The 22,278-nt window shown below is 47.4% G+C and overlaps 1 protein-coding gene across 1 annotated transcript in view; it reads left to right on the forward strand.

Annotated features, from left to right (window-relative positions):
* Positions 1 to 22,278, forward strand: part of cpne7 (copine VII) — a 371,941-nt gene that overhangs the window by 182,183 nt on the left and 167,480 nt on the right. Inside the window, exons 8-10 of the mRNA XM_072518053.1 lie at positions 10,738 to 10,836; positions 19,566 to 19,652; positions 20,645 to 20,704. Of these exons, the coding sequence (XP_072374154.1) occupies positions 10,738 to 10,836; positions 19,566 to 19,652; positions 20,645 to 20,704 (246 nt within the window). The remainder of the gene's footprint in view (positions 1 to 10,737; positions 10,837 to 19,565; positions 19,653 to 20,644; positions 20,705 to 22,278) is intronic.

Consider the following 22,278-nt stretch of genomic DNA (forward strand, 5'->3'; position numbering starts at 1 on the left):
AGCAGGTGAAGGCCTCATTGGGGGATGATCGAGGAGGGGGACTAGACAGGTGGCTCAGATAATGGGAGGGGGCAATGTAAGAGTGGGCATGGAGACAGTAACGGGCATCAGCTCCAAGTGCAGGGAAGGCACGTGGAGATGAATTGTGATTTGCTCCAAGGTAATGTGGGGGGAGGGGAGGGATCACTTCGGTCAAAGAAAAATCTCTCCATTCACATTCATAATGTTCTTTACCTGGAAGGGTGGGGTGGGGATGCCATGTCTAGATAGAGGCCTGGTGAAGGGCTTTATCACTGGCTTGCTAGATTTCAGATTGAGGGAAACCCGTAAAGGACATGCTCAGTAAATGTACCACTTCAATTCATTCACCCATCCACTGAAATGTCGATGATGCAGCCTGCGGGTAACCCTGCCTTGGTAACGGCTTTCATCCATATGAGGAGGAGGAGGGCCGGTTACCGGTTGGCACAGGGCCAGGACAAGCAGCAAAAGGCAGTGGGGTCTCCATAAAGCCAAGAGGCTGGCAAACGTAGGCCACTGCAATGGTGAGCATTGGCACATCTATGGGTGTATTGCAGGGAGGGTGGGGGTGGGGGGGGGGGGGGGGGGGGGGGGGGGGGGGGTGCTAATGTGGAGCTCCTGACCTGCAATAAATAAATGTATTTCCGGGTGACATTTAAGACATTTAAATATGGCGCCAGAACCTTCAAGCCCATGATGTAATGGTGGAGTGGGCGGCTTCCTGCCTGCACTGTCATCACAACGTATTCCTTGCGGATGCATAATTAGTGTGCTCAAAAGTGGAAGATCGCATGTGTTCACCTGCCAGGTATCCTGTCCGCCATCTACCGGGACTGATGCCAGGTACCTGCCCGCCATCTACCGGGATTGATGACAGCTATCCTGCCCACCATCTACCGGGACTGATGCCAGGTATCCTGCCCGCCATCTACTGGGACTGATGCCAGGTATCCTGCCCGCAATCTACTGGGACTGATGCCAGGTATCCTGCCCGTCATCTACTGGGACTGATGCCAGCTATCCTGCCCACCATCTAACAGGACTGATGCCAGCTATCCTGTCCACCATCTAACAGAACTGATACCAGCTATCCTGCCCGCCATCTACTGGGACTGATGCCAGGTATCCTGCCCACCATCTAACAGGACTGATGCCAGGTATCCTGCCCACCATCTAACAGGACTGATGCCAGCTATCCTGCCCGCCATCTACTGGGACTGATGCCAGGTATCCTGCCCACCATCTAACAGGACTGATGCCAGGTATCCTGCCCACCATCTAACAGGACTGATGCCAGCTATCCTGCCCGCCACCGGACTTGCGCGGAATTTTCTATTCTCGTGACTAAATGTGGTGGCAGGCGGGAAAGGCTCCGTGGCTGCCGCTAGTTGGTGTGGTGATTTGCTGCACTAGATCATTAGCTTTTCAGTTCATTATGTATTCATAAACGTGCAGCATGTCATGTCCAATGGTGGGGCAGGCTGGGATTCATCTGCCCTGCCATTACCTCAGCATGCCATATTTCCAGGCACCATATTTAAATGGCACCCGGCACACATTCACTCTCTGCAGCCCAGGACCTGTCATGGTGAGTATTGTCCAATAGAAGAGAGAAATGCTGTGCCCCAAAGTTCACCGACAAGGCACTGGCGGCACTGTTCCAAGCAGTCAAGGACTGGTGGGAGATCCTTTCCCCCTGGTGATGGGAGCTGAGACCAACCTCACCACCAAGGCTTGGGAGCAGGTCGTCAGTGCGATGAGCGCCTGTCCTCCTCAGAAGAGGATCTCTCTCCAGTGCAAGGAGAGAATGGATGATCTCATCCGCTCTGTCAGGATAAGATAACCTTCTCCTTAATCTCAGTTCACACTCTCATAAGGCCATCGGGCATTTACAGCGTTACAGTTCCCAGGGATCTCACAAACTTCCAGCACAAGGGGCATCACCGCTGATTCTCTCACAAACACTGTGACATTTTAATCTATTGTCACATCCTGCACAAGGTGCGTCTTCCGCCCTTACATAGGTCCAAGCAGCACACGTATAGAAGTCAGACAAACATGTCCATCCTGCTCACCAGTCTGTCCATCTTTATGCTGGAAAAGATCGCTCACAACAACTGGGGGTGAGGGGATGGATTCCAGAGCTCAGGCCACTCACCCCCTTTGAAGAGAAGACAGCAGAGCTGGCTGATGAGGGAGGGGCATCTGAAATGCCTGCTAGAGGGCAATGACTATGTGAGATCAGAGGTGTGTGTCAAATCTCTAGATGCCGGACTGTTAGCTGGGAAGATGCCCTTCTGCACCTGAAGGTGTGGCTAGCCTGGCTTGCTAAAATCCTGGCGACAACTCTCCGATGGGCAATCTACATGGTTCTCTGATCGTGAGAATGCCTGGTTTGCATGTGGACATCGGAGATTTCTGGGATCAAAGGTGGAGGCCTCACATGGAATCAGAGTTCAGCAGGCTGTTTATTACCAAGAAGTAACTAATTACTGCCGAAATGCAGTGTCTGCATTCTCAGGCCCACAGATACCAAGGTGAGGCTATCTGGGATGTCGGGATACTCTCGACAAAGGCACAGTCATGAGTGTCCGTTGGTCATCAGGCAACTGTTGGAAGATCTCACACTGCACAAAAAGATGACTTCGCTGTGTTCTAAAGAATGATCTCATGTCATGGACTCAGTTTGCTAATGACGCTCGAACACTAATCATGTTGAGAGATTGTCTGTGGAGGGATCCCACAGTCTGGATTCAGATTAGACCTCACATCAAAGCTGATTGTTCTCCTTGAGGTTCCTAATAACAATCCAGGCATACTGCCAGGAGTACTCTGAGGTTTGCTGTGCTACTGTTGCCTCTTGAAGGCTGTTGTGGTCGCGGGGCCCATTTAAGGGGGCAGGCCTCACAGATCACGTGACCGGCTCAGGGCCAATTGGGCGGGAGCGGTGTAACTCCTCTATTGGGGTGCTTCTACTTGATGTTTTCTATCGAAACCACCATACCCGGCATCTCCTCAGGTACTGGTCACTCAGCTTCATCCATTTCCATGGGGACGACAGACTTGCCTGTCACAGGCTTGCTCGGTACTTCGCTGCTTAGATAGTCAACAATGTCTCCTCCTGGCAATATGGTTTCATGTGGCAGCTCTGGGTGCTGGACATGCCTCATCCTCATAAATGGTCTGTATGCTTCCAGGTGATTCTTCCTTGTACATCCACTTCAGAAGAAAAAGGCCCAGTTTTTCATACAACTCCTGGGACACAACTCAAGCCGTTTCCAAAACTTCTGACACACCTGGCTCCCTCCACTGAAAACGACCTTGTTGATTTGCCTGAATCATGAGTTTTCTTCAGATTGCACTGACTGGCCTCTAACCTCCCCGGCAAATTCAGAAACGCCAGGCTTAGTCTGGTCCTAAGATGTCGGCCCATCACCAACTCTGCTGCCGTCACTCCCGTCGCAGAGTGGGGAGTGATTCTATAGCCCAGAAGGAATTGTGAGATTCTGGTCTTCAGGGTCACCCCTGACTGCTTCCTAAGGCCCATCTTGAAGGCTTGGGCCACTCGTTTAGCCAGTCCATTGGATGTTGGGTGGTAAGGCAGCATCCAGGTTTGCTTGATAGCATTTAAGGAGATGGAATTTTGAGATTCAGCACTGGTGAAAGCTGTTCCATTATCCGACACTACGACTTCAGGCATCACGTGGATCAAAAAGCACACATGCGATTTCTCAATTGTGGCGTGCGACGTCGTAGATTTCATTTCAAACACTTCCGTCACTTTGAATGGTTATCAAGGAGCAAAAACATTTTGCCCAAGAATGGCCCCATATAATTGACATAAACCCATACCCATGGCCATTCCCAAAGGTACAGTGGGGCGGTAGCAGGCAACCTTTATTGCATTTGGAACTATTCTCAACACTTCACCAGACCCTCAATGTCGGCATTGATGCTGGGCCACCATACAAAGCTCCTGGCAAGCACCTTCAACATAGATACTTGGATGGACACCGTGCATTTCAGATAGGAAGGGCAGCACGGTGGTGCAGTGGTTAGCAGTGCTGCCTCACGGCACCTAGGACCCAGGTTCGATCCCGGCCCCGGATCACTATCCGTGTGGAATTTGCACATTCTCTGTGTGTCTGTGTGGGCGTTACACCCATAAGCCAAAGATGTGCAGGGTAGGTGGATTGGCCAAGCTAAATTGCTCCTTAATTGGAAACATTGGGTACTCTAAAAAAAATTTTTAAGCAATTAATTCAGGTAGGAGCACCTCCCTTCTTTATATGGGAATGACTACCCTGGCGCCCCAAAGTACGATGCCACCTTTGCAAATTAATTCATCCTTTTGTATATAGTATGGTTTCACCTCTTCAGAAATTGGCTCACTGGTCCAACCTCTTAGTACCCTGTGCGTCACTTTGGAAACAGCGGCAGCCCCACGGAGAAGGCTGCCCATAACCACCGGGAGCGAGAGAACACATGGAAGGGAGCACCGGACCAGCAGTCCCGCACCGCGGCTGAGCAGAGGACCATGGACGTGGTCAGCGGTCCAGAGGAAAGGGAGGTCACCGGAATGGTCAGCCGCAGGCGAGGAAGTGAGACCCCACTGAGTTCCGGTTCCCCATGCCACGTGTGTCAACCCCCATCCCCACACCACCCTCACCCCCACACCACCCTCACCTCCACACCACCCTCGCCCCCACCTCACCCCCACACCACACTCACCCTCAACCTCACCCCCACCCTCCGATCTGCTAGCAAAATGATGGTTCTCAGGTCTTACTGTGAGATCAGCTTCCAGCTTGCCATTCTCCGCCCCCTGCCCTGTTGACGTTCCCTGTTCCTCCCATTTTGCTGGAGGAGCAATATGTGCAGACTTCCCCACCTTCGATCACTCTCCTTCATCTACTTCTAATCTTGGATCCCATTCTGATTGTTGATATCGCTGTCCTACCCCCTGAACTGTTTGATGTTGATGTCCCGATGCCGCATGCTGACCTGACCCTTCTCCATCTTGACGACCTAAGCGCAGTGACATTCTGAGACCCACCCCTCCCTTCATGAGGCAGTTGAGTGCTCCCCATTGTATTACCCTTTCCCCAGCTACAGGGTAGAGATGCCTCTGCTGATGGTCACTGTACCACCTGCGTCACAGTACCAATCCAACAACCGCCAGCAGCAACATGCGTGAGGGACTGAGCACGCCCTGAACACCATACACTGGGTGGACAGGCCCTTCCCCTCTCTGCACTGGGCCCAGGCCAGGTTCATGAAGCAAAGCCCTCTAAATTGGTGCGCTATTGCCCAGGATTGTGTATGCTTTCTGGCGTTGACTAACTACTCACCCCCCCCCCCTCTACCCCATGCCCTACCACTCCAGTCATTTGTGTCTGTGCACTCTTCACCAGTAATCGCCGCTGACTCATGTGTCTTCACTCTCCCCAATCACAGTCATGTTCCTCTGGCCACCCTTCCCCTGGGTTCTGTCAACCCCATTGCCTTCCCAGCTCTTTCCCTTGCCCCTGTCTTGTCTCAGGAGCCGGAGCAGTGATGTGTGCAGCGTAGCGAAATGTAGGTGAACACTGCGCTTACAAACATCAAGGTCACGAGTGAAGTGCAGTTCGCCAGGTGTACGTCACTTATATCCAGTCATGATTCACACTGGTCTAATTTCATGCTGGCGTGGAATTTATACTGGAAAGGGGGCATGATTCCGGCAAGCTGGATCTTTAATGAGTGTTGATGATATTCAAATGAATATAAATGTGTTTTGCTGACATGGCTACCCAACCGGTCATGAAAGCCGTTTGCAGAAAAGTAAAAATTATTTTCATGCCGGCGGCAAACTGACTTTTGGCCACAGTCCAAATTTTCCAATCCCGCCCGCCACTGGCAAGACTGGAAAATTCCACCCTTAGTCTCCGCGATGGATAATTCTGTCCAACGGTCAGTATTATTCCTTTTTGCACTTTTCAGTATTTCCCTGGCTTTTGTTGAAGTGGGATTGTTGAATAGAGTTGGATTTGTTCTCTATTTGTTCTACCTCTTGGAATCCATATAATTTTCTTTCATCGTTAGGCTTGTCTCATTGTAATTGTATCCAAAAAGTTTGAATAGGTGGAATTCGGAGTGATTATCATCTGTGCAAATTCCCACATTTCCTTTGGTATATAGTCATTAAGCTGAACAGCTGCTACCTAAACACATCCACTTGTCACACTGACCTTTTACCGAGCCAGATAAAACAGCAAAGTCTAAATTGGCAACTAGCTAGTCCTAACAACGTATAAAGCACTCCGAGCTCTTTCCCTGCCTGAAAACCTTTAGCTGGAGGCAGCAAGGACATTTTCTCCAAGCCAGTGAGTCCTTGTTAAATATGCAGATCGTGCTGCATCACTGGGGCTTGATCTGCCATTTTAACCCGAGGCTTAAGCGGGGGAACAGTAATGACTTCAATGCCAGACCAAACCTGTCAGAAACAGCAGCCACAAAAGGTCCAACAGGATCATTCTGAAAATGCTTTTACTTGAAATAAAAGCAGAAAATGCTGGAAAGACTCAGCAGGTCTGGCAGCTTCTGTGGAGAGAGAAACAGAAGTTAACGTTTCGAGTCCGTATGATTCTTCTCCAGAGCTGAAGAAGGGAGAAATGTGATGGATTATGGCAGTTTCTCAGCTGTTTTGATCTCTTGCTGATATTACAAGCATGCAGATTACTCATTCCACCCACATTTAATTTTCTTCATCCCAATCCTTTATTTTCTTCCTGAAATGCATCACTTCGCATTCCTCTGCATTAAATGTCATCTGATGTCAGCCTTTCCTTCTGAAGACATCTACAATACTCTTCATAATTAACCACATTCCCTGTTTTGGAATTACCTGAGGGGAGAGGGTGGCAGAATGGTGTTGTCGCTGGACTTGGAATGCTCTGAGGTCCTGGGTTTGAATCCCACCATGAAGGGAATGTAAATTTGGTACAAATCTGGACCTAAAAGCCTTGTCGATTGTTGTAAAAACCCATCTGCTTCTCTAAAATCCCTTAGGGGAGGAAATCTGACTCTTAACTGCCCCCTGAGTAGCCAGCCACTCAGATCAAGGGCAATTAGGGATGGGCAATAAATGTTGGCCTCATCCCACGCCCACACCCCATGAATGAATAAAAAAGAAAAGCTGCTAATTTTGACATTGTGCCCCACATTGTGCCCCGATGTCTGATCATAGACAATGATCCCAGTCCTGGGGAACATCACTCCAGTTCCTAATCAAGCTCGCATACTACATTGCTGATGTCTTAAATTTATCACCAAACCTCCGATGCAGCAACAAATTTTTTATTAATAAATTCTGATATTTCTACAAAGAACCCTTGAATGCAACAAGACAAGAAAAAAATAAAATACAGCGAAAAACAATGCAGCACACAGAAAACCAAGGCTAGAAAGAAATGATGTAAAATTGATTCTGAAAATAACAAAACAGTATAAAAAATATATGTATACACTCAAGTGAAACATGACAAGGGGGAATGGGAATAGTTTTCTCGTGTTTCCAGATTAGTCTTGGGCTGTCTGGTAGTAAATTTAGATAAACCTAGATTTTCATCCTCGAGGTGGGTAGTGGAAGTTGTTAAAATGCCGAGCTCAGCCCCCCTGCCTTGGGTCAGTGGTAGCCACAGGGGCTGCTTGTTGTCACGACAGGCTGTTTAAAAGGCCCACCCCGGTGCTGTGGGACTTTGGCCCAATTAAAATGAAAATATAAAGCCCTACCAGCCCTTATCCCTCACACCCCCTCACCACTATACATTACTAGTGCCTCTTCGCTACCCCACCCATCCACTATGGTACCTCACTCCACCTATGTTAAGCTATGTCCCCCCCCCCCCCCCCCCCCCCCCCCCCCGCCTCCCATGGCCCTTCATATGTTTCAATAGATTAATACATTTCTGGGCATTAGCTAAGCCTCATTTTATATTCTTGGTCGTGAGCCCAGGTATCCATTAGAGTACTAAAACACCTGGGCCCCAGGGAAAGCATTGCTTGCTTGACAGCTCTAGCTCTCTGTTCCCTGCTGTCAGTTGCACAATATTTATTTGCACAAGATTAAGAGGTGCAAGTGCTTGCAGTTTCAGCTATTGAAACTTTAAAGACATTTTTATTGCCCTGTAGTAGAACAACTTTTGTAATCTAGTCGAAAGTTAGGAATGAATGAGCGATTATAAAAGATTATTTTACACACCCAACTTTCATTATAAGTTACATTGGATCGATACCGTGTATAAGTCAATCAATTGGCATGGAAGTGCCACAGCTTGGCACAGAGAACATGGAGGGCAATGAGGGCTGTGTGGAGTAGCATATCTTGATGCGGGAGGCAAATGGAACTATAGGGGTTGTTTGAGGGTATAACTTGGCATGGCAGCATGGGGGCAAAAAGGGGTGGGTGGGGAGGCATGCCTTGGCATGGAGAGGACCTTTTGAACTTACCTTTTTAAAGCTCCCCCATGTGCCTTTGATTCACAGCATCTCTGAGTTGCCGTGAAACATGAATCAATTAAATCCTGGCCTGACTCCATGAAAATTGCAGACATGCCTATCCCCACAATGTAGCTGGTTGGGAGTGCAAGATGGAGGCTTTTTACCTGAAACAGCCTGCACCCTTAAAAGACGCTCCCCGAAATTGGAAGCTCAGGAATCCCAGAATCAGGGCTGGGATTCTCCGCTATCTGACGGGGCTGGCTGTACCGGCGCCGAGGAATGGCAAGAACCACTCCCGTGTCGGGCCGCCTGGAAGGTGCGGATTTCTCCGCACCTTCAGGGGCTAGCCCGGCGCCAGCCCGAAGGGCCTCCGCCAGCCGGCGCGAGTTGCTGCATGCACAGGAGTGCCATCGTGTTCTGGCGTGTTCCCAGCACACGTGCAGGGGGTTCTTCTCCGCCCCGGCCATGGCGGACCGTTACAGCGGCTGGCGCGGAGGGAAAGAGTGTCCCCCACGGCACAGGTCCGCCCGCAGATCGGTGGGCCCCGATCGCAGGCCAGGCCACCGTCCCACTGGTAAGGACCTTGTGTAATTTACGTCGGTGGGACAGGCCGAAAACGGGCAGCCACTCGGCCGATCGCGGAACGGAGAATCGCCGGGGGGGGGGGGGGGGGCCACTGCCAAAGGCCCCTGACCAGCGCGACGCGATTCCCGCTCCCGCCGAAAAACAGGCGCCGGACAATCCAGCAGCCGGCATCAGGACGGAATTCACACCGCCCCCCCCGGCGATTTTCAGGCCCGGCGGGGGGGTCGGATAATCCCGCCCCAGGTTCTGGCGCCATTGGCGGCACGGTAGCACAGTGGTTAGCACTGTTGCTTCAGAGCGCCAGGGTCCCAGGTTCGATTCCCGGCTTGGGTCACTGTCTGTGTGGAGTCTGCACGTTCTCCCCGTGTCTGCGTGGGTTTCCTCCGGGTGCTCCGGTTTCCTCCCACAAGTCCCGAATGATGTGCAGTTAGGTGAATTGGACATTCTGAATTCTTCCTCAGTGTACCCGAACAGGCGCCGGAGTGTGGCGAGTCGGGGATTTTCGCAGTAACTTCATTGCAGTGTTAATGTAAGCCTATGTAAAGGTTATTATTAATAGCTGTCCCGAGTCATCTGGACACATGGAGATCCAGCCCACAATATATGGAATTATAAGGAAAATAACATTTTGCCCAAAAGGAGTAGACTGATCAGCGTTATTCCTTATGAAAGTGAATGTTTTTTTGAGGAATTTGTTTGCTAGCTCAACGCCACAGCTCAAATGTCAGAGAGTCTTATGGTAGCTGATTTTTTTGAAGTTCATCATTGTGAATTTCTTCAGGATTCTTGTGATTGGCTGCTGTAACCTGGATGTAAGAGCAATTGAAACTTCTGTTAAAGCCTTTGCAGTCATAGCACGTGGTGGTGCAATCTTTGAATATACCAGATTTAATATCATGAGTACAATTAGCAGAAAATAGCAACATAAGTTAACCAGCAATCCATTCTAGATTCCAAGTTCTGCAGGTTCACATTTCATGTACCGATATTCAATAATTTCCTTTTTGTCAGCATTACAAACATCTGCTATGCCTTAGTCTATTTAATTTATTTGTCCAAGATTATTATGGATGTTGTTAATTCTCTTTGGGTCCATCACTGGGTCACTTTGTTGAATATTGGCAATAGATTTTATGGCATTCATTGTAATCCTTGGGAGGTTTATCGGACCCGGGTTCGATTCCCGGCTTGGGGCACTGTCTGTGCAGAGTCTGCACATTCTCCCCATGTCTGCGTGGGTTTACTCCGGGCGCTCCAGTTTCCTCCCACAAGTCCCCAAAGACGTGCTTGTGTGGTGAATTGGACATTCTTAATTCTCCCTCAGTGTATCCAAACTGGTGCCGGAATGTGGCGACTAGAGTATTTTCACAGTAACTTCATTGCAGTGTTAATGTAAGCCTACTTGTGACACTAATCAAGATTATTATTGGATTATAAGATTATTATTACTCTGAACTCTACTAATCCCCAGCTAGTGCTGCCTCCATTTCATTTCACTGTCCATTTTAAGATGAGATAAATGAGTAGAAATGTATTCAAAACAGCACCCTATATCTGATATACGTTCACCCTATATTTGATATATGTTCATCGATATTTGATATATGTTCGCCCTATGTTCAACATATGTTCTGTTTTTTTCCCCCCCAGTGTTTAATCTGGGATTATGATACTCGTGGAAAACATGATTATATTGGAGAGTTTTACACGACATTTGAGCAAATGCGGAAAGCAATGGGAGAAAACAAGGTGAATGATATTGAGTCGTGAAGTTTTGGAAAGAAGCTAAACAATGATTGATGGTTAATCAGAGAAAGAGTCAGTTTTCATGACTGTACTGCAATGTAATTGTATTTAAAAATACTTTATGCAAAACTGGGCCATGAAATTCTGTTGTGTTGAGTGGTAGTATTCAAGTCTTTAAGCTCTGCTCCCATGATTGTATCCTCCCAGCCTGGACAGCTGCTGCACTCCACCGGCAGCATTTTGCACTCCCCTCCCCCCGTCAGATTCTGAGGCAGGGTAGTGGTGGTTGGGTGGGAGGCTGCATTGTGTGGGGTATGTAGCACAAAATAGCATGGACCAGATCCTCTCTGGGTTCCCGCACACCCTAATCTGGTAGCAATTTAACGCTGGGATGGGCAGTACCCCAGACGGGAAGCCCCCCCCCCCCCACCCCTGCCCCAGCTATGTCCCTTCAGTGGCCACTTAAGGGGCCTTTCCCATCCAGCCTCAATGTTTAAGCTGGCAGGCGGATCCTAGCTCCAGGGGCAAACATGAAAGTAAAGTAAATATAATCTCAGGAGGGAAGTTTGGGGGAAGCACTTCCATCAGAAGCCCCCCTTCTGCCCTGGGTGCCCTCCCCTTAAAGTGATCTATTCCCCAAGACTCTGATCCTCCCCCCTTGCGACCTCCCCCAAATGTCTCCTGTCCTCCCCACCATGGGATCCTGACACTTACTTATCCTTCAGGCCCCGGGATTTAGTGCCAGGAAGCTCCCTGCAGTACCTCTTCTGGCCACTACAGTGCTGTTCCGGGGGGGTCGGATCGACCAGCAGCTCTTCAAGGCAGGACATCCTCCTGAGTGATGTGTTACCCACCAACTCTTTGGACTTGGCCTGAAAATTCAGGCCCCCTGATATTGCGTCTATTAAAATCTGATATCAGAAATGCTCCAAATGGAGACAGAAGGCCATGTAACAATCTCCCCTGCCAAACAACTATGACTCAGACGAGATATTTAGTGCATGACTTGGTCTGATCTATGGACTTTTATTTTATCTTGGACCTCCTGTAGTGCTGGTTCCACTCTAGCAATGCCTGTATCTTGCTGGTGGTTATTCCTCCGGGATGGGTGTGGAATGATTCCACAATCCAAGAAACTGTACGAGGATTACGGCGAATGAGAGAAATTCATAAGACCATAAGACATAGGAACAGAATTAGGCCATTCGGCCCATTGAGTCTGCTCCGTCATTCAATCATGGCAGATATGTTTCCATCCCCTTCTCCTGCCTTTCCCCATAACCCCTGATCCCCTTAGTAATCAAGAACCTATCTATCCCTGTCTTAAAGATACTCAGTGACTTGGCCTCCACAGCCTTCTGCGTCAATGAGTTCCACAGATTCACCACCCTCTGGCTGAAGAAATTCCTCCTCATCTCTATTATAAAGGATCGTCCCTTCAGTCTGAGGCTGTGCCCTCTAGATCCAGCTTATCCTACTAGTGGAAACATTTTCTCCACGTTCACTCTATCTAGACCTCTCAGTATTCTGTAAGTTTCAATAAGATCCCCCCTCATTCTTTTAAACTCCATCAAGAACAGACCCAGAGTCTCCTCATACGAAAAGCCCTTCATTCCCGGGATCATTCTTGTGAACCTCCTGCGGGCCCCCTCCAAGGCCAGCACATCCTTCCTTAGATATGGGGCCCAAAGCTGCTCATAATATTCCAAACGAGGTCTGACCAGAGCCTTATACATCCTTGCTCTTGTATTCTAGCCCTCTCGACATGAAAGCTCACATTGCATTTGCCTTCCAAACTGCCAACTGAACCTGCATGTTAACCTTAAGAGAATCCTGAACTAAGGCCCCTAATTTCTGAAACTTTTTCCCATTTAGAAAATAGTCTATGCCTCTATTCTTCCAAACAAAGTGAATAACCTCACACTTTTCTACATTGTATTCCAGCTGCCACTTATTTGTCCTCTCTCCTAGCCTGTCCATCTCCTTCTGTAGCCTCAACTCAACCTGTCCCTCTACATATCTTTGTACCATCTGGAACCTTAGTAAAAATGCCCTCAGTTCCATCTTCCAGCTCATTAATGTAAATCATGAATAGCTGTGGTCCCATCACTGACCCCTGTGGAACCACTAGTCACCAGCTGCCATCTTGAAAAAGACCTCTTTATCCCCATTCTCTGCCTCCTGCCAATCAGCCAATTCTCTGTCCATGCCAGTACCTTGCCCCTAACACCATGGGCTCTTATCTTATTTTGCAACCTCCTATACGGCACTTTGTCAAAGGCCTTCTGGAAATCCAATAGATCACATCCACTGATTATCCTTTGTCTAACTTCCTCGTTACCTCCTCAAAGAACAGATTTGTCAGGATGACCTCCCCTTGACAAAGCCGTGCTGAATCAGTCCTATTTTATCATGCATTTCCAAGTACTCCGCAATCTCATCTTTAATAATGGATTCTAAAATCTTACCAATGGCCGAAGTCAGGCTAACCGGCCTATAATTTCCAGTCTTCTGCCTCCCTCCCTTTTTAAACAGGGATGTTACATTCACCATTTTCAAATCCTCTGGGACCCTCCCTGCCTCCAGTGATTCCTGAATTCAGCCCAGAAATTATTTAGTTACTAAATATTAGCAACCCATAAGACTTGCTCCTGTGCAAGGATGATGTTGGCTAATCTACCGTGACCCCTATCTTCGAGCCTGTAATCCAGTGAGTTCTCTTAACTTCCCCAGTTCTGGCCTTTAACACATCCCAGATTTTAAATGCTACACAATTGGCAGCTGCGCCTTCAGCTGGTGAAGCCCTAAGTTGCGAAATTCCTTCCCTAAGTCTCCCTCTCTACTTCTCTCTCCTCCTTTAAAATACCCCTTAAAACCTGTCTTTCATCTGTCCTAATATCCCATTACGGTGTTTGGTGACAAACCTTGCTTGCAAAGCGCCCTGTGAAATGCCTTGCGATATTTTGTAATGTTGAAGACGTAATGCAAGCTGTTGTTGTTATTTTGACCTTTTTCTTATAGCTTTATGTCACATTGCCTCCAGTTTCAGTGTATGGTTTGTGCCAAGTAATAGCATTCAAAGGTATTCAGTTTCCTTTGTTGCTTTGTGCTCGTGACCAAGCTCCACATTTGAGATGGCAGAGTGGAGCTGAGTCCCAGCTGTGTTGTAGTAAACCTGCAGCTTTGTTTATGTAGAGTCATAGGTTCTTATTTGATATTCAGCCAGAACAATGGAATGGCAGTTCTTGCTATTCTGGGATCAAACACTTTAGTTCTTCTTAATTAATTACAGCCTTTCTTTCTAAAGAATGGAATTCCTGAATTGACTTGGTGGGCCATGCACTGTTCTTGGTATAAAATATTGGCCACCACAATATTTTCTTTCAAGTACCTAAACTCATGGACAGGATTCTCCGATAATGGGGCTAAGTGTTGACGCTGTCGTAAACCCCGGAGCGTTTTACGACGGCGTCATCTGGCCACTAGGAGCAGCGATCCTGCGCCGCACGGGGGCCAGCACGGCACTGGAGCGCTTCACGCAGCTCCAACTGCCGATACGGGCGCCAGCACGGGCGGCGTGGGTCCACGCATGCGTGTGGTTTGCTGTCTCCGCTCCGGCCCCTGGGCAACATGGCTGAGCCCTACAGGGGCTCGGCGCGGAGGAGCATAGGCCTTCCCCGATTTAGCACGCCCGCCAATCGGTAACTCCAATCGCAGGCCTGGCCACCGTGGAGGCCCCCCCCCCCCCCCCACCAGAGTCGGATCCCCCCCTCGCCCCCCACCAGGACGGCCCCCGCAGCCAGAACGCCGAGGTCCCGCCGGGAAGGACCACATGCGAACGACGCCGGCGGGACTCGACCGAACTCGGCGGGCATTCGGCCCATCGCCGGGGGGTGGCCCCCAACCGGCGCCACGGCGACTGCGCCGGCACCATTGTCGCCAGAGAATCGGCGGCCCAGCGTCGGAGCGGCGTCGCGGGATTCGCGCCGCCCCCGCTGATTCTCTGACCCGGCGGGGGATCGGGCTATCCCGCCCCATGTTTTTTATCGAGTGCAGTATTAAGAACAAAGAACAATACAGCAGAGGAACAGGCCCTTCGGCCCTCCAAGCCTGTGCCGGTCATGATACCAACCTTTGCCGAAACCCTCAGCACTTCATTGTGCCGTATCCCTCGACACCCAGCATATCCATGTATTTGTCAAGATGCCTTTTGAACGCTGTTAATGTATCTGCTTCCACAAATTCCCCTGGCAACGCGTTCCAGGTGCTCACCACCCTCTGCGTAAAAAAACCTGCCTCACATATCTCCTCTAAACTTTGCTCCACGGACCTTAAACCCATGCCCCCTGGTGACTGACCCCCTCCACCCTGGGAAAGAGTGCCTGCCCATCCACTCTATCTATGCCCCTCATAACCTTGTAGACCTCTATCAGGTCACCCCTCAACCTCTGTCTTTCTAATGAAAACTGTCCGAGTCTATTCAGCCTCTCCACATAGCTAACACCCTCCAGACCAGGCAACATCTTGGTAAACCTCCTCTGCACCCTCTCCAAAGCCTCCACATCCTTCTGGTAGTGTGGCGACCAGAATTGTGTACAATATTCCAAGTGCGGCCTTACCAAGTTTCTATATAACTGTAACATGACTTGCCAGTTTTTATATTCGTTGCCCCGCCCAATGAAGGCAAGCATTCCGTATGCTTTCTTGACCACCGTGTCGACTTGTGTTGCCACCTTCAAGACCTGTGGACCTGCACACCCAGATCTCTCTGACTTTCTATATTCCTAAGAGTTTTGCCATTTATGGTATATGTCCCCTCTATTGTTAGACCTACCAAAATGCAGTACCTCACATTTGTCTGGATTAAACTCCATTTGCCATTTCTCTGCCCAAGTCTCCAACCTATCTATGTCTTGCTGTATCTTCTGACAATCCTCAACCTCTCTGCCACACCACCAACCTTGGTGTCATCCACGAACTTACTAATCAGACCGGCTACATTTTCCTCCAAATTGTTTATGTATACTACAAACAACAGAGGCCGAAGCACAGATCCCTGTGGAACACCACTAGTCACAACCTTCCATTCAGAAAAACACCCTTCTACTGCTACCTTTTGCCTTCTGTGACCGAGCCGGTTCTGCATCCATCTAACCACCTCACCTCTGATCCCGTGTGACTTCACCTTTTATACCAGTCTGCCATGAGGCACCTTGTCAAAGGCTTTACTGAAGTCAAGGTAAACAACATCCACCACCCTCCCCTCATCAATCATCTTTGTCACCTCCTCAAAAAACTCAATCAAGTTAGTGAGGCACGACCTTCACTTCACAAAATCATGCTGTCTATCGTTTATAAGTCCATTTGTTTCCAAATGCGTATAAATCCTGTCCCTGAGAATTCTCTCCAATAATTTACCGACTACCACGTGAGGCTCATCGGCCTATAGTTTCCTGGATTATCCCTGCTACCTTCCTTAAACAGAGGTACCACATTTGCTATTCTCCAGTCCTCTGGGATCTCACAGGTAGCCAATGAGGATACAAAGATTTCAGTCGAGGCCCCAGCAATTTCCTCCCTTGCTTCCATCAATATTCTGGGGTAACTCCCATCCGGCCCAGGAGACATATCTATCTTAATATCTTTTATAAGACCCAATACCTCCTCCTTTTCGATGTTAACATGATCCAGACTGTCCACACACCCTACCCAAGAATCATCTTCCACAAAGTCCCTTTCTTGGTGAACACTGATGCAAAGTGCTCATTTAGTACATCACCCATTTCCTCTGGCTCAACACATAGGTTCCCCCCACTGTCCTGAAGTGGTCCAATCTTTCCCTTGGCCACCCTCTTGCTTTTTACATATGAATAAAAAGCTTTGGGATTCACCTTAATCCTACTTGCCAAGGACTTTTCATGACTCCTCCTAATTTCCCGCTTCAGTACTGTTTTGTTATGCTCTTGTCGTAGCATAAGCTACTTCCTTGATGTGCACTCTGACAAAGGAAGGTTCAGACTTGGAGATAGCTTTAACACATTTATTAAACTATTAACAATTCTCCTACTTGGATTCGACGCTACTGTTAATCCTGCTGTAGCTACTCAGACTGATGAACCAGTCTGCTACAATCCATGTGGTGGGAGTGATGTGTTTCAATCAACCCTGTGTCTGTACTCACTGAGAGTCTCCACTGCAAAGAGGAAGATCATGTGTGCAGTGTCGTTATATATGGGTTGGTGTAATGCCCCCCTGTGGTAGTGTCACCTCTGTGTGTATCGTGAATGCCCATTGGTCGTGTCCTATCTTACTGACCTATTGGTTGACTGTCTGTGTGTCATGTCTCTGGTGTTCCCTCTAGTGTCTAGCTAGGTGTAGTGTATGTACATTAACCCTTTGTGTACTTACAGTGATGTATATCACCACAAGTACCTTGCTATTTTCTTTATACTCCTCAAAGGTTTTGACTGTCCCCACCCTTCTAGACCGTACTAAAGTCTCCTTTTTTTTTCTTTTTGACAAGGTTCATAATATCCCTCGTTATCTGTCACTTGAAAGGCTCCCACATGTCCGATCTTGATTTACTATCAAACAGCCGCATCCAATCCAAATTCTTTAATTCCTGTCTAATGTTATTGTAATTTGCCTTTCCCAGTTTAGCACCTTAACGCGAGGGTTACCCTCATCCCTGTATTAACCAGTAATGCTACTCCCCCATCCCTTTTACATCCCTCTCTATCTCTCCTGAAGCATCTATATTCTCCAACATTCAGCTGCCAATCCTGCCGTTCCTTTAACCATTTTTCTGGGCTAGCCACAACATTGTAATTCCAAGCACTAATAAGTGCTCTAAGTTCATCTGCCTTACCCGCTATACTTGTGGCGTTGAAACAAATACACTTCAAACCACTGCGTTTAAGCAGACAGGGTAAAATTGTTCTCTTATTTTTATTCTCTATTTCCCCTTCAGTTATTACACCTTCTACGCTAGTGTTCTGGTTCCCATCCCCCTGCCGTACTAGTTTAAATCCTCCCAAGTGATTCTAGCAAACCTCCCAGCCAGGATTTTGGTGCCCCTCCAGTTTAGATGCAACCCATCCTTCTTAAACAGGTCACACCTACCCCCAAAGAGATCCCAGTGGTCCAGAAATCTGAACCCCTCCCTCCTACACCACCAGTTTAGCCATCTATTTAGCTGCACTATCCTCCTATTTCTAGCCTTACTGGCATGTGGCACAGGGAGTAATCCTGAGATTACAACCCCAGAGGTTCTGCTTTTTAGCTTGTTGCCTAACTCTCCAAACTCCTTCTGCAGGATCTCATTACTCTTCCAGTCTACGTTGTTATTACCTATGTCCTGTTAGTACCTCTGGCTGTTCACCCTCCCCTTTCAGGATGTCCTGTGTTCATTCAGAGACATCCTTGTCCCTGGCACCAGGGAGTCAACATACCACCCTGGAGTCTCTTTCCGGTCCACGGAAGCACCTATCTGTGCCCCTAACTATAGAGTCCCCTATAACTATCGCTCTCCTGCACTTTGCCCTCCTCTGCTAAGCAACAGAGCAACAGAGTTGTGGTGCCACTGTTGAGGCTGCTTTTGTTTTTCCCCGATTGTCCTGTGGATTAACTTTACTGCCATGCAGGATCACATTATTCTTCTGTAGCAGTGTCTGCCATTAAGCTGGACTTGCCCTTGCGTGTCCTAGGTTTTGAAAAGACTTCGCCATGGCAAGTTGCTGGAAGTGTGAGCTGATTCCAGCGCGTCGAGAGAAACTTGATTTCTGGGACCTGAGTGAACAGGGCAAACAGCTCCCCTTAACCAATTAGTTTGAAGGACAGCGGAAAGAACAGTGCAAGGGTAGAGAGGAAGTGTTAATTAGAGTGGGTGAATTCAATGTCAAATCAGCTCAGAAAGAGAAATAAACAGAGGGAAAGAAAGATTGGATTAGAGAACGGGAGGAATAAAAGATAAAGCTAACTTACTGACACTCATTACACCATAAAAAGGTTGCTTCGGCTGCAATAGGCAAGACTTAACTCTCTGTGATGACTTTTAGTTTGTATCCATAAATATAACAACATCACACCATTCAATTCATTTCACTAGCTTCAATTTTGTGAAGCTAAATGCAAAATGACGCGACTCGGACAATGATCTTTGGATTTTTGAGTTAAGCCACCATCTGGGCACTTGCTTGCAGTTGATGTGCCATTTGCTCATAAATAATGGTGAGCATAATCTCACCATTATTTTGACAGTAAAATCTGGGCCATTATTTGTGAAATCTGCGACTGCTGTCGCCCAGGCTGGCGCGGGTAAGGCAAGTAACAGATAATGTGCTGAGTTTGTGAGGGCTGGTGTTGGCATTCAGCATTTAATTATTGCTCATCTGTTCTACCAGTGATCAAGGTTTGAATTTCTGTTCCACCTGACACATCAGCTGTTCCATGTTATGATCTAAACTGTTAATGGTATTCCCCACTGTCGGTTGCTTTGTTCGATTTGATGACATGCACAGTGAATATTTAAATTAGTTTTCTTCCCACTTCAAGTAACACATTGCCTGTTTTTTGTGTGCATGGCAACCATTTTGTCAAGCATACACTTCTAAACTCAAAGGTATATCACACGACAATTCAAAGTACATTTACTTAGTGTAACAGAGGATGTATGATGAGTATTACATTGGTTCGTATTATCATGTAGTAACCTGGCTGTTTATTTTAATCAGATCCATTGGGACTGTGTTAATCCAAAATATAAGGCAAAAAAGAGGCATTACAAGAACTCTGGAACTGTCATACTGAAAGATTGTAAGGTAAGGTAAAGTGGAATAATATAACCCTGGGATAACGTTGATTAATGCAAGGGGCAATCTAGAAGGGGACTCCAGAAAAAAGCAAGTCACGACACTTCAACAGTGACTGACGGGAAATGAAAACTGGTGCAGTGTGTAACAGGCTGCTGACGTTAACCAAAACCTTTTGATAATAAAGGTTAGGTTTATATTTTTTCCTGTGAAAAAGCACAGATTTGCTTGCAGCTGGTGTCACTCAATTTTCTGATCTGAATTCGGCAAAAAAGCAAGACCAGTAAAATCAGAATGCTTCACTTGTATCGGGTGTGAAATTTCCCATGTGTCTTCAAATACCGCTTAATTAGGAATAAAACACTGAATTAAAGAACGAAAGACTGAGAAAAGACTATGAAACACATTTATTCAACAGTCTGTGATTTTTGCAAGTAGTGTTATGCATTTTGTACAAACAGCAGAGAATAAGATGTCATCTGAACTGACAGCAAAGGTGCAATTCTGCTAAATGTGATTGTTAATTTGCCTTATTTTACTCAGGCTGTACAGCTACCAGAAAGCCAGTAATAAGTGTTGCAAATCCCATTTAACGTAGACTCCCTCGGCTATATCACAACTCCTTGCTGAACATAGTTGGATTCAAACAATATGGGCGCTATTGCTGTGATAACAATTTTACCGAGAATGATAATGATGTACGATGTCCACAGGACTGGCATTGAATCAAAACCTTATTTATATCCATGCTTAAAGATGAACTTTTAAGGAAACCGTTGCTCATTGTCATCCTGAAATGAACTTCCTCATGCACTTCAATGATGAATTTAAAGCTATATCAGTCAGCTGGACATGATCTAAAATGTGTAAATGACAATTATCAATCTTGTACTTAAGGTGACAGTTTTTTTGTTCAAGGAAGATGCCAAGTTATTAGTCATTATGTTCAAATGGTTGATTTCAACTCTCCTGGGCTAACTATGCATTTTTGTATTTTGAAGTTGCACAGGATCTATTCCTTTTTAGATTACATTATGGGCGGATGTCAGATTCACTTTACGGTAGGTGAATAGCTATCATGCTTTTAAGACTGCTTCCCAGTTATCACTCGAAAATGAATGATTGAGAATCTTTACATTGTAGAAAGTGAGTGTACTGTGTGGGTTTGTTAAAGGTTTTCCTTTGACACTAATTATCCTTCAGGAAGGGTTATATTGCTAGTAATCTGTGGTTCTCAAACCAAGAGTTTTCTCGTTATGAAAAGATGAAACATTAGCACTTGAATTTATTTTCGTTGAAATTAATGCAGGATGAAGAGGGAAAAAAGTTGAATAGAATTGCAAAGTAAAAATAATTCTGGTTCTCAACATATTGAAAGATAGAGGAATGGCCACTAAATCCGAGCCCAGCTTTAACCGAACAGACATTTACTTCATTCAGGACCAAGGAAATTACTTAGATTTGGAAAGGCTTCAGTTGTTGCTGAATTGGCCATTTTTACACTGCCAAATGCACTTATTCTGTCAGTCTGATACAATGGCGGGAGTATCTAGCAAAAGTGTTTTGCCCAGCATTTTGATGTCTTTGACAGCAGAGGGATAAGATCATTTATGCGAGAAAGGTTTTCCACATTGGCAACTATGCTCTCAGGTCTAAACTTGTAGATTCAAGCAACCACATGAAACTTCTTTTAATTTGCCTTTGTTTCATACATGACCAGGCCTAGTTCCAAGTTTCTTTATGGATTTATCTCTTCACCATTAAATGTTTGCCAACTATAAATGGCTGCATCATGTTAGATTGTGTGATTCCTATTTACAACAGGAAATGAACACTTGCATCCTTTGCACATTAATGATACTGGGTACGATTCAGCGGCCTTGTCACGCCCAACATGGTGCCGGGTCGAGGCCATTATATCTCTTGAGAGGTCTCTCGTGAAATTCGTGGAGCTTGAAAACTCTCACGAGATTCAACAAAATCTTTGCGAGACATCGCCATCTGGATTTCACTCTCACTGGGCGAGATCCAGACATGCACATTTAAATAAACTATTGGGCTCATTTAAATATACATTCGCATGATTCACCCGCGGCTCGGGATTCACCGGCCGCGCCTGGGAGACCTTGCCAGAGCATCGTTTAGTATCTGTTCAAACGTGGAACAGTTGTAACAGCACTTGGGGGGGGGGGGGGTCTCCCGGGGGTGGGGGGTCTCCCAGGCCATTGGGCACCCTGGGTGGTTGAGGACAGGGCAGGGTGGCACCTTGGCACTCCACCTGGCATCTTGGCACTTTGGCACTGCCAGTCTGGCAATTCCACCCAGGCACTCTTGCAGTCCTAACCTGGCATTGCCAGGATGCCCACCTGCCAGGTTGGCAATGCCAAGCATCGGACTTGGGGGGGGGTGGCGGTCAAGAAGAAATAAGGTGTTCCCAGGGCCTCCCCAAGGTTGGGGGGAGAGGGGGGTCCCAAAAAGTGTGGGGGGGGGAGACTTGCAAAGGGGTGGGGGGGGGGATGGTAGATCATGACAGCCATCCAAAATGGCATCCCGATCTGCGAGGAGCCTGTGAGGAGCTGAAGCTGGCCAGCAGAAAATCACTGAATGGAGAGAATCTCCACGAGGCCAAAATAAA

This window comes from Scyliorhinus torazame, chromosome 10, assembly GCF_047496885.1.
Source record: "Scyliorhinus torazame isolate Kashiwa2021f chromosome 10, sScyTor2.1, whole genome shotgun sequence".
Classification (NCBI taxonomy): domain Eukaryota; kingdom Metazoa; phylum Chordata; class Chondrichthyes; order Carcharhiniformes; family Scyliorhinidae; genus Scyliorhinus; species Scyliorhinus torazame.